The sequence below is a fragment of the Falco biarmicus genome, chromosome 5, assembly GCF_023638135.1.
Source record: "Falco biarmicus isolate bFalBia1 chromosome 5, bFalBia1.pri, whole genome shotgun sequence".
In the NCBI taxonomy this organism is placed as follows: domain Eukaryota; kingdom Metazoa; phylum Chordata; class Aves; order Falconiformes; family Falconidae; genus Falco; species Falco biarmicus.
Genome location: NC_079292.1, coordinates 17,397,431 through 17,411,093, shown reverse-complemented (window position 1 = coordinate 17,411,093; position 13,663 = coordinate 17,397,431). Strand labels below are relative to the sequence as shown.

Genomic DNA, 13,663 nt, shown 5'->3' with positions numbered 1-13,663 from the left:
CAAGCATTTCAGTAGACTGATTTTTTTTTAACAAAAAAAAAAAAACCACACACACAGAAAAAAAACCAAAAAAACCCCAAAACCCACGCATGAACTAGGGCAAGTTACAACTGAATTCCTATTTTTAATACAGTAGGGTGGTGGGTTTTTTTCAGTTGAAGTTCTAACATTTTCTTGTGAGAATTTTAAAATTTAAATTTCTTTCAGTTTTTTAGCTTTAAAACCAGGAGGTCTGGAAAAGCAGCCTTCATAGAACAAACTAACAGAAAAACCCAAAAAAATATCCAAACCCACTGAAAGGAAAATAAAAATCAAGAAACCCACAAAGAAAGCCCCAAAGACCAACAAAAGAAACAAAACCATTAAATCACCATAATCACCATAAAAATATGCTGGGAGATCAGAGGAAATAGCAGGTTTCATTTCACTATGCAAGTGCACAAGCAATGTTTCATAGAACCAAAAAAATCCAGCTTCACATTCACTGTTATTTCTCTAAATCTGGTATCTCAAATGCTATAGTCATGAAGAAGCAATGTAGCATTATTTTCTTATCTGGAACATTTTGAAAAAAGTGCCAAATGGTTTTCTGTTCCTTGCCAACTCTTTTCAAATCCTAAAATGTTTACATATATTTTCAGTTCCAAATGGGAACTGATAGTGAAACATCAAAATTTCACTTAAATATTCATCAAAATGGCTCTGAGTTTAAAAATACTTGCAAATGTACTTGCTACTATTTACTTTTAAACCACATATAATTCATACTACTTCCCCCCTCCTCTTTTTTTGCTTAAGTCAGGGTTTTCATATCAAAGTGAGATGCCTTTAAAGTTACAGCATTAATCACAAGGTGACAAGGTGATTCATTGTCATTTAAGCTTCAATTTCAATAAATATACAATTACCCAATTGGAAGTTTCTGGAAATACAACCCTAGTGTTTTTACTGCAGTATAGTTCCACCAGTACCCTTTTATGACTGTAGTTTATCACTTCACATTTCAGCTTGCAGATGAAATGCTCGAGTAATGCAGTGGATGGACAGACATTTTTAAAAGCAAGATAACCTATTATTCTGAATTCTGATGACACACAAACAGTGAAGCAGTCTATAAGGAATTTAAAAAAAAAATAGCATCAATTAGATACCTTCACAGGAAATAATCTTGTGAAAGTGGAGTAGCTATCATGCTCTTTTCACTCAGCAGGACAGGGTTCAGTCTCAGATCCTGTCCAAGCTGCCAGTACAAACCTCTAGGAGGTTTTTTAGGTTTGTTTTTTTGTTAATACAAACTATACAACCAAAAAAGTAACATAGAACTATCACTTCATATTTAGTGGCTGAGACTGTCAAAAAGCAATCTAGAAAGATAACTATTCTCCAAGTGGAAAACAAATGAGCATGTGTTGTAGATTTCTAATGGCATTCCATGTGAATTGATTCCTTGTTGAATGGTATCCAGTAACTGAAAACTTTCTTTGCTTGGAAAACAATAAGCTGCTGTTATCTATCAATAAAGTCTTTTACACATAGTCTTATGAATTATCTGATAAAGAGTTTTACCCCCAAACTTCAAGAAGTGAGGAAAACCACTCATTTGAAAGTCACAACACAAACATGCACTATCACTACTATTGCATTTCTTCCTCCAAAACACTTATTCTTTATGCTATCTGAATATCCAGTGTTCACCGCAGTTAACGTAGGCAACATGGAATAAATTACTTCCGACGAGGAAACAAACAACAGAAATTGTTTCTCTGAAGATACAAATTAACTGCTGTTACTGAATGGGGCGGATTGTGTAGTCCCATACTCATCCTTGAGTTACCTCTAGCATAGTAAATAAAATTTTCTAACTCAGTAATAACCTGCTCCTGAGTGACTGGTTTTAAGTTTTCTGCTGGATTCACAAAACAAACTGGGTCACCAGTTAGAGAAGCACAACAGCTTTGCACAAGAACACGCATCTGGGTAGAAAGAAGCAAGGACATTCTCTTTTAGCAGCAACAGGTGCTAGACTGGCTCTGACAATTTGTCTAACTGCACAATGAGCAGTGCAAAATACAAGTGACTTTTCCTAAACTGAAGAGGCTTAATGACAAGTATCCTCACATAGTACGAAGGTAGTAAGCAAGCTTTAATAAATCAATGACAACTCAAAAACACGGAACAGATTCTTCAAAGCTGAAAGAGGATAAGCATACCATCTTAAAGAAGCAGGTATCAAGAGAAGCAAGACACAGACACCATTTAGCCTAGTTTCAAGTTCCAGAAAAAAAGTTTGCTAGATACTCCCATCCTAACCCCCTAGAAATTAAGACTGTAAAAGCTAATAAGTATGGAAATGTCAAAAAAGTATCCCAATCAAGTCAAACTAACCTTTCTTTCTATGACAGGATAGGCTTCTTCAAAAGACCAGTACACACCTTGTCATTTGACATTTGCATTATGTCTTCAGAACTGCTACAGAAACATGGTCTAGTAACAGCAAACCCCTGGCAGTTTTAATTTGTCTGTGTTCACGTAACTATCAATATGAGAGGGCCAACGGTGGGGCACGCAGCAAGGATCTTACCTTTGAACACAACATATGCTTATGAAACCTGCAGGTAACACAAAGCTGCAAGACCACTACAGGAATGGATCAAAACTAACAAGACCTTAGATAAAACGGAGAAGGGCTCTGAATACATAAGATATAATTCAATTTGAATAAAAGCAAAGAACTACACCCAGCAATATATAATGAACTGCATAAACACAAAAAAGGGAGTGATTCAGCTTAGCAGGATCTGCTGCTACAGCAGATCCTCAACCACTCTGAAAAAGGCAGGAATAGATAACAGAGCAATAATTTGCAAGAGACTTGAAGCAATCTTCTCGTACTCCTTGACAATATATCAGGCAGACACTGTCCATTTTCAGTAGCACATTTTAAGAAAAATAAGGCTGAATGAAGAGAGCATAAGGGGAGAGCAGTAAGACTGATAAGGATATAACACAATGGTAGACTGAAATAACTCAAATGACTCAAACTGGCGGGGGGGGGGGGGGGGGGCGCGGCGCGCGCGGGGCAGCTGTTAAGCAATCTTCAAATAAAGAGAACAGGACAGAAAGGCATAAACTGTTTGCCTTATCCACTAAAGATCAGAATAAACAGACTCGCAGGAGGATTAAGATAAGAGGACAAAGGAAAAAAAAAGATTTTTCAACAGATTTCTTTGGCAAGTGTGAAACCACCTAGAGATCTCCAGCAAACAAGTCAGACAAGCACTTGTCAGATACAGCTTTAAAATAGTCAAATCTTGTCTTGAAGCACAGAAATTTTGGGGTCTGTTGGGCATTTTTGTTCACATATACTAAAAAGTTGCCTCTGGAACAAGACTGAAGCACAGTGAATCCAATCGACTCCACACTTACAGTTAAATATGAAATGTGTGCTTTGAGGTTTCAGTGAGGCAATAAAAATTTACAGTTGGCCAGCATGAGGGCACAGTAATGGATTCAAGATATTAGAAGCATTTGCCTCAACACCAAACAGCTTAGCTTAACTGAACTGATGTAAGCTGCAAGCAGGTGGTAAAAGCTGATTATGTTCTTTGAAATCCTTGTAAGAAACTGGCAAGTAAGATTCATAGCTATCAGGTAACTGAGGCAGCTATTACCATCTACAAAATGATGGAGCCCAGAGGTGTCCCTAGAGCAAACAGTTTTCCATCACCTGAAAGAGTGACTACTGGCTACAAGGATACTCAGACCAATTCCATTTTGCCTTATTATTGAAACAGTCTGACCAAGCCTTACCGTAGGCAGTTCACAGAAACAGAACTGTTCCATTAACCTAAAGAATTTAAAGAATTAAGGACTACTTAAACATAGGCCCAAACTAGGTGATGCAAAACTCCACTCCCCCTGCCCCAACTTAAAAGCTAATTCTGATGAGACAGAACCAGGTCCAACACAAACTCCTCTCTCCTGTGCCAGCTGTTAACTATTCTCATAAGCTTCTGCCCACTTTTGATCTCCTCACAAGTGAAACTACATTACTTCTGTCTGGCACAGGTACATCGGGAAGGAAGTTCAAAGGAGCTCATTTTCAACTCCACAATTGTGAAAACTAAGTAAATTACTTGAGAGATACAGACTTTCCAGGCAGACTTAGGAGGACCCCAACAGGTTTAATCTTGCCAATAGAATTCACTGTGGAATTTTCTTCTTATCCCAGAACTCACAGATTTGAAAATATGCGTTACTTAAAACCAAAAAAAACCCTCATCTGCCACAAGACTGGGTGAAAGATTGAGTAATACTGAAAGAATCACCTTGAAAAATACAAAGCCTGATAAAACATAATACTTCATTTCAGGGTTAGCTCATCTATCCTTTTTATTTTTTTAATACTTTTTAAATGCTTATGTTTGTCAGACATTACATGTGCTACAATCAGTTCTCAAAAACAACCAAAGAACACCATGTACTGAAGGGAGCCTCATTTCAGTATTTTAGTTAAAATTAGCGAAGCAATATCCAGGTTTCTTAAGGCTAAAGAAGGTTGAGATAGATACTCAAAGCAGACTCGATAAAACTGAGCTCCTATTTAGACATTAGAAAATTACTCACATCTCAACTGAGACTATATAACAACTGCTAGACATTGCTCAGGCAGCTCGAGACAACACTGAGCACAGCTTTTGCCATGTAGGAACAGAAAACTACATTTAAAATGTCACTGAAATGCGCTGCAACAGCACATTAGAATCCCTTTTAAAAGATTCACGCAGAATCTCACAGAGACAGAATACTGTCCATCTGCACAAAATATAACAGTTATGCAATCGTTTAGTACCTTTCATAAAGGAAGGTAGAGGCAGAAAACAGAGGTAACTCATACTAATGACGCAAATTTACACACACGGCAAAAAATACAGCTGAAAAGTTAAAACCACAAAATTCACAACTCCGATTCGAAATGGTCCTGTCATATCCCTGGAGGATGTGCATTCTGACACAGCATCACTATGACTATTAGACTCCCATACTCCTTCCTAGACATCTTTGATACTGTCTCCAGTCAGAATGGAGATACTAAGCTAACAAAGCCTTTCAACTGTAGCAGATCACCTAAACCAAAAATATAATGAAATAAGGAAAAACAGAATTAACAGCTAGGCAACCAAGATACTGACTTAAATATTTCAGGCAACAGTGATGCTGCACGGAAGATCTTACGCCAGAGTAAGTCTGGTGTACACCTGCATACATTATTTATACACATTACACTTTACGTTAGCAAAAATACAAGCAGCCAAGCATTTTCTGTCAACCAACCAAACTGACAGGTGATAAAATGCTACGAAAACTAACTGGAAAACTGAAAGAAAACAAAGGAAAAGAAGATACAGGAACTAAGCATCCAGCCAAGTAAAATACAGGTTGTAAAACAGATGATGAAGGTGACCAGCTGAATGCCATAACACTACAGTTTGGCTTCTTTATCTACTACATTCTCCCACCATTCCTCCATCACTCACAGAAAAATGGGAAATTATGATCTCAACCCAAATGACCACAGGACTGATTTAACTACAGATAACAGCAATACCATTGCAATACCAAGTTAATCCATCCTTTCTGTAAAATAAATCCACCGTAATCCACAAAACTACAATTGGGGGTTTCTAAACTGTTCTTTTAGGGCAGATACTAGCACACAGCTATACTTGCATTAATATTGCCCAAGACAACAGATTGGACAACATACAAGAAAAGATACAGCTGTTTATATATAAATTACCTAAGACAGGGTGGCTCTGGGTACCTGCCCATAGTAAGTTCTGTGGTATTTAATATTAATGTAATGACTCGTACTGAAAACAATAAGAAAAAAGTGAGTATGTTTCACAGAATATTCATATTCCATGGCAATGGATGGATTTTTAACCACCACTGCAGATGCTCTCTTGCAGCAACATTTCAGTTCTGCATATCCTTGTGGATAGCACACACTTCAAAATTGTCAATAATGCAATAGCATTCCATTCAAATGTTTACATAGCTGAAGGAAAAGAAACACGTTTTTCATCAAAAAGATGACAACTTACACTTGAACTCTTCATAATCACCTTAAAAGACTAGAAAGTTTAAAGGTGCTTCATACAACCTCTAAATTTACAACTAGGGAGTTACAGAGACAATTGTGAGAAAAGTTGATATAATAAAAAAAACCAAACAGGATTGAGTTCCTTCGTAAGTGGTTTCAGAATATCTGTATGGGCTTTACACAACAACCTCATCACCAAGGTGGCAATCTACTTTTTTTGCCCCTGAATTTAAAAGGCTTGAAATAGAACTAATTTATATGAAACAGTAATGTTATCTTCCACAGCAAGTTAATAGATAGCAGAAATTATGTTTAATTAGCAGCTGTTGTTAAAAGAGTATACAGTCATTTCTCCAGTAAATAAAAAATAAACCCAACAAAAATAATAAAAAGATTCAAAAGCTGCCTGCCATTTTGCCACATAACAGCTGTCAGGAGAATACAACTAACTGGGGGGAAATGTGGAGGGGTAAGGATCAAATTAGGAGCTACATTAAAGGAGAACTTAATGGTGGTCAAGGATGAATTTAGAACCCTCAAGGTACAAATACAACAACTCATTAACTGTGACCCACAGAGACTTTATGGATAACATAGTTCTAATGTATTAAAACATTTCAGTTTTCTGAAGAAGTTCATACAGATAAACTAGAGTTCAAACACCCAGATAGCCACAGCTAAATCATTTTAACCATCCAAAACTCAGTTAAGCTTCAGCTGCAAGAAACAAATGCAGCGAAACCTACACACACACGCATGCAGACACTTCCCCTCCCCCATAAAATGCAATTTTTTATCTCAGTTAATAGGGTCCCTATCTTTTCATATTACAGAACTTATTACTTCAAGAATTTCCTTGTTTCTAGTGTTCTGCAACATCCATACAGCACAGCTAATAGTAACTGTATTCTGAAAAAAACCCACAGTTGTTTGAAAGTAAAATGTATAACCTCTTACCTGAGCATGAAAATTTGACATAGTCGTTGTCTCTATATCTTTCTTTCCCAAAATCTCCATTTTCACTGGTGAATTGGGAAAATTAAATGAAAAGTAGTCTAAAAAGTCAGGTAAATAAGTAGCTGCCCCATGAACAATACCCATTACATAGTAAGCTGCACAGTTTTCATTTTCACTAAAAACCAGACCCACAAACTCTTCTGCAAATCTCTCCATCTCCACAGGAGACAAGTGGGAGAGTTCATTACTGTAGGCATGGATAACTGATGCACCTCCGTTAGGCTGGTGCTCAATATGAATCAGCTGTTTGAACTCCAATGTGTCCAACCTTTTGAGTTTATTTTGAACCCGTGGCTCCTTTAACGAGACAAATGGAAACTCACTGTTCTCTGGTATCTTGGACTCACAGTCCTTCTTGGGATCCATATTTTTCCCACTGAAATCCTTAAGATGATCATCTATGATGCCTTTGGCTTCCTGATCCTCAATATCGGAAACCAATCCTGAGCAGATGGTCTGAATGGATTTGCTGTACATTTTTGGACGCTTCCTCTTCTCATTCTCTTTATGTTTCTTTTTCTTTTTCTTCTTAACTTTTTTAATCTGTAGCTCTTCTGCACTGGTTTTTGGTTTCTCCTTCCCACCTGTTGAGAGGAAAAAAAAGATCTAACTATCTTTATATACAAACTACATACTTAAAGATCAGGATTCAAAGTTACCAATACCCTCACTGTGGCACACAGACCAGAGACCAGTATCAAGGGTCACAACATTTATCTTACTGAAAATGAGTAGTAAGAGACACCTGCCACATTCACATTATGCCAGAGAAATAAGCTGGGGGGGGGTGGGTAAAAAAAAGTTTCCCAAGGCTGCTTTCATGATGAGTCACAATCCTTAATCACACCCTTTAACTGATTATCAGCAATCACTGTGCCAGAAAGTTGAGACACATTATGTGACAGCTGTCAAAACGTGGCCAAACAAGGGGTTTACAGTCAACAAATATCAACCATCATCAGCAAGCTGTTCACAAGATGCCACTGCCAAAACTTACCTTGTCAGATGGCTTTACATGGTCATTCTCCCAGAACTAAATAAACTTTAAGATGTATGCGGAAACATCTGAAAACTGACCCCATACTAAAAAAACACCACAAAAACCAAACAACAACTTAAAACAAAGCCACACAAAAAACAACCCATCACCAAAACCCAAAACCTCACAAAAGAGATATCAGCTTCAAGTTTACATAATATACAAGCTGAACAGAAAACAAACTGTAATAGCCTAAAGGCAAAAAGTACTCATTTGGGGGTAACATGTTCAAGCAATTCCCAAGGCAAACATTCTCCCTTGGTTTTGGGTTGGTTGGGGGTTTTTGTTTTGTTTTGCAAGTAATAAATGCAGTAGCCAGAAAAACTTCTGTCACTACACTGCCCTGAAGTCTAGCAGTTGAGATAATTTCACAATTTGATAAATCAAATTACTGGTCACGTTACAGCGCAAAATTATATTCACAACAAGGAATTCAAGATCAGCAAGTTCAGATGCTGTTTAGAAGTTAAGTTTTGCAATGAAACACAATTACAAATTCACAAAAGTTAGCCAGTCTCTACTACTGTGCTGTAGTAGACCAATTTCAGGTTGCAATCTTCAGCCCAAGTAATTCACAAGAGTCCTAAAAAAATACCAAACAAACCAACCACTCACAACTGTTGGTGCATAGAATCACATATTCTTAGTGATAATTAAGAGGTTCACATATGGAAGGTGCAGGTACTAGAAAGCAGAGCAAGCAACGAAGACATTTGTGTCTGAGCCTCTTGAGGTTCACGACAGCAACTACATACCTCTGGGATTTCTAAAGTTGAGGCAGTCGAGCTAGTTATCTCTCTAGCTTCTACCTTCTCATCCTGCAGGGGGAAGAGGTGGTTTGTGTGCCCTGGGGTCACTCAATTCTTATTTAGCCCAAACAAGGAAGTGGGCTCTAAGATTTCTTAACCTTATCCACACAGTTAAGAGCTACAAAGACTCCCTTCACTTTAAAGTAGATGTGTCTTGGCATACTCTATGAGCACAACTTCACTTTTAGCTGACCAAGTTCAACTGCCAAAAGGCAGAGTATCCTCATGAGAATCCGTCCTTTCATTAGGCTCAATTTAATGTAAAACCAGCATGGACCTCCGCAACTGGACTGCTTCATCTGGTATATGCAATATTCACTACTTGGTTAACCTCTTCCTTCTGCCCCAAGAGTCTCTAAATCAAGTGGGCACGGGCAGGCCAGAAAAAGCAGCAACACGTGCAAAACCAGCCACCTCAACCTTAGAGGAGTCCTGAAAACAGTTCATTGCACTCAAGTGCCCTGGCACCCTCAATGTTGTCACCTGATAAAAAACAAACAAAGAAAATCACCTACTGCTTCCTTTCTGGGGTATTCTAATGATGTCATTATGGCACCAGTTCCAAAAACAAAGAAATGGTTTACAATGGTAGGGAGTTCAGCATTACGGGCTTATAAATCCCAACCCAAACACCAAAATACAGAGACATTTCTTTCCACCTCTTGACTGCAGAAACATACAACTAGAGAGCATCCAAGAGTCTAAAGGCATTTCAAACTCCTAAAAATGCTTTACCTTTAAAAATTGTTTCACTCTACACATGAAAATTTGTTGCTACAGTGATAGATACCATAAAGAAGTCAAACATCTCAGATATTCTATCAGTTTGAATATAGAAAATACAGAATTATAGCACTGAATGCTGCAGCAGGGTGAGGCAGAGGGAAGCAGGGGGGCTAACTGTCAGCCCATTGGACTTGTTCTCAAATGGAGTTCAGATTTTTGTAGGGACTGGTCACTCAGATCTGGGACTTCTTGCATGGCTGGGAAAGGCTGCAGATTTATGTTCACTGGAGTACAATTAGCAGTAATGTAACTGGCAATAAATACAACAGCTTCTAAGCAAGAAGCTATTTGCTATGGCAAGAGCCAAATTGTTCTCTCATAGTTTACCACGTCTATAATCACTGAAGAAAACCTTAAAGAGACTGAAGATGAGCATCTATATGCCCTTGCTGAACATCCAGCTATTACATTCCATTATTACTAGTTGAAATGTAAAGTACTTAAATACAATATGGGTATGAAACTGTATCTGTGCAAAACTACCTCAAAAACTGCAACTTTGTTTCCACATTACAAGAAGGAAGAGTATCCGATTTCCCCTTTCAATCTGTCCCATTCCCTGCCTTTGATTGTATCTTCCAAGAAGTTTCACTAACATTCAATTTCATTCAACAACTCTGGTAATACGTGGTGGCTGATTTTTTTAATCCATCATTTAATGTATTTCACAGATGCAGCTACGCCAATAAAAAAAATAGCAAAACAAAACCAAACCACCCACAAACAAACAAAAGAAAAACCACAACAAAACCCTTTTAAGGTTACAAAACTACTAAACTACAAAACAGGCTTCCTAGAGAGGTGGTCGATACCCCAAACCTGTGATTTAAGAGCCATTTCAACAATGCCCTTAACATGCTTTAACTTTTGGTCAGCCTTGAAGTGATCAAGCAGTTGGACTAGATGTGGTAGGTACTTTTCAGCTGAAAGTTATTTATTCTGCTTAGCAATAAGCAGCACTCAAAAGAGCAAAGCCAAGGTCTCAAAAGCAGCAGCACTTCTATGACAGAAACAACAACACAACCCACCCAATATAACATCAAATTAAAATCAGACAGAGTTTAAATCTGTGTCTAACTATATGAAGTTCACATAAAACATATGATTACAACTGGTTTTGAGTACAAACTTTTTATAAATGTTTATTATATATTTTAGGAGGAATTACACTAAGACATTTTTGAAGTGAAAAACATTTATAATTTTGTGTTTTCATATCACCTCCATGAAATCTCCAAAAGGGAAAAATGCTCGTAACCACAAGATAAAAAAATTATTTTTCCAGTGTCCACCCCAGTCCTCCTTCAAGCTTGAGAAGAAATTTTCTTTTTCAGCTTTAAGTAAAAACATTTTAATACTATAGACTCTTCCTACTTTTGACCACAGAATACAAGGGTTATGCTATTTACACATATATCAAGTATTGAAGTTGATCAGTACACACTTTCCCAAATCATAAGAACTTGCAAAAACAGTGCAACAATTTAGAACCAAATAAATATCTGCTAGCAGCCTCTCATCTCTTAGCACAGTTCTGTTCTTTTCCACAGAAGTTTTGGATCTCTGCATGTCAACAAGGATAGAACTGAGGCCATTGTTAATCTGAAGCACCTGGAAACCAGAGAGCAATCACTGAAAGAACAAAAGACTGTGTAACAAAAAAAAAACCAACAAAAACACACAACCCAAAACCTACATCACCAGAAGATCTAAGATGGGAAGTAGCAGAAACCCCTGAACTACTACTTGCAACTGGGAAGAGAGAAAAACCAGTGGGGAGTGTATATCCTTAGGAGACAAAGTAATCTCTTCTTCCAAGGGTCTGAGTTACTGATGCCGCTGGAGAGAAAAAAAGCCTTAAACTATGGAAGTCAGGAAAAAAGGTATTTCAAATGGGATTCTTTTAAAAAATTACTAGAATTAAAGACTTAAAAAAATATATATACCAACAAGAGTCAGACAGTTCCCTAAAAGCACTTGAAGCAAAAATTGAAAGATGACTTCAAAAACCAATTAGTAGTTTTGAGACTTTTTCACATTTACACAAGCTTACACTACTGCCTACACAGGACAAGTTCTGTCAAGAACTCCGTTTCACACTGGCAGTAAATGATGTACATAGGAAAAATTTTTTAGATACTGTAGGCACTGTACATTGCAGAGGAAATTAGATTGCAATATTAAATTGAATACTGGAAGACTGGAAAAATGTTAAAACTCATAATTATTTGTTCAGCCTTCAAACGTGGCTATATGATACAGCTGAGCAATCTAAGAGCTCAGTGCCACAGATGGGAAAAGTCCAACTTCCCACTCTGCCAGTGCTCCTGGCACACAGTCCTGTACCATTCCTGGTACTGACTGATGCTCATCTGATTGCACAGTAAACTGACTTAATGGCTCAGCAGACAACTATTCACCGTGCTGCTAGATTAGTGACCAGAATTGGTTCCCTGTATTGTCAGACAGGAACTAGAGAAGGGAGAGCACCGACAGCAGGCAATGAGGAACAGCAGAACCCACCCCTCAACAGTGGCAGCAAACCGTTATCTACTTAGCAGCATTCCCCACTACACCTTCATCTGCCCACCCCAAGCATTGAAGGCTGAATTTTTTATGGGTAAAATAAAAATACACACACCCCCCACACTAACTTAGCATGTATATGAGGTAGGACCAAGTTCCTATCAAACCTTAACAGAAACCTTCCTAACCCAAAAGTTTGAACTTTCACATTTAAGGTTAAAGTTACACAATTTACCTTTTTAAAGATAGCATTCCAGTACATTTAACTGTAATACAGATCAGACTGCAATTTCTTCCCTCTTTCCTTATTACAGTGAGCATGTGGGTGGTGCTGTACAATGCTTGTTCCCAATACTGCTTTGATATCAACATATACCCAAACATAGAATATTTGTGTTCAATTATTTTTGCATACAGCAAAGTTTTCCTGAGAAATACAAACACAAAATGGAAAACTGATTTCTAGTAGTATTTACCAGCAAAGCTTTAATAGAATTTCACAGAATGCCTGCACATCTCTACCTAAGGGTTCTGCTCTGCTGAATTTCAAAGATCCACTCTTAAGCAGGTGTTTCAAGCTGCTCAGAAATTGCAAAGACTTCAATAGCAAAAGGAATTAATTTGCAGAAATACTGGGATTGCTATCAGCAATGCCCAATAAAGTACTTTCATCTTATTCCTTCTTTTGCATTAGCTGTAGAGAGGAGCAGAAATACACTCATTCAGTCACCACTCTGCTGCATATATCAAAATACTTTAAAGCAAAATGTGCTGCTTCTTCCAAAACCAGTAATGCTGCTTTGACACTTGGCTGACAGACACCAAAAAAAAAAACCACACACACCAGCTGCCTTCAATGTCACCTTCAATTTCTCCCTAGGACAGTAATCAAGTTACCTCCCAGCAGACATACAGAATTTGTTGAAAACTTAAGCAAGCAATCCAGAAGGCTAAATAAAAATCCAAACACTGTAAAGACTGAGATACTCAAACTAGCTTTGTTTTAAGCAAGATTTGGCAGCAGTAGCGCAGCACTTCATGCAAGATAACTTGCTCCACCTCTTAAGTTGTTACTATTCAGGCACACACTCACAACCCAAAACTTTCAAAACAGGCGTTTCAGAGTCATCACCAGCAATCATAAAGGTGCACACATACACACACATAGAACTGCTAGAATCTAAATTTCAGCCAAGACAGTAGCCATATTGCAATGCACGACATCCTGTGTCTCAGATGCATTTAGACAAGCACAGCTACTGGAAACACCTATAAACAAGATGAAAACCTTATTTCGCTGCATGATTCAGAAACACAGAAGAGCAGTAAGAATTTTCACTTGTATTAGAAAAGTCTTTTATTTAGGGTGAGTGAGAGAAC

The 13,663-nt window shown here is 37.7% G+C and overlaps 1 protein-coding gene across 2 annotated transcripts in view; it reads right to left on the bottom strand.

The window, feature by feature from the left end:
* RSBN1L (round spermatid basic protein 1 like) overlaps window positions 1-13,663 on the bottom strand; it is a 53,588-nt gene that overhangs the window by 17,876 nt on the left and 22,049 nt on the right. Inside the window, exons 3-4 of one of the 2 annotated variants that reach the window (XM_056339239.1) lie at window positions 7,447-7,707; window positions 7,064-7,128 (exon numbers count right to left, since the gene is read on the bottom strand). In XM_056339239.1, coding sequence (XP_056195214.1) covers window positions 7,064-7,128; window positions 7,447-7,707 — 326 coding nt within the window. Of the gene's footprint in view, window positions 1-7,063; window positions 7,708-13,663 lie in introns of both variants that reach the window. The other variant, XM_056339238.1, reaches the window with a different exon arrangement.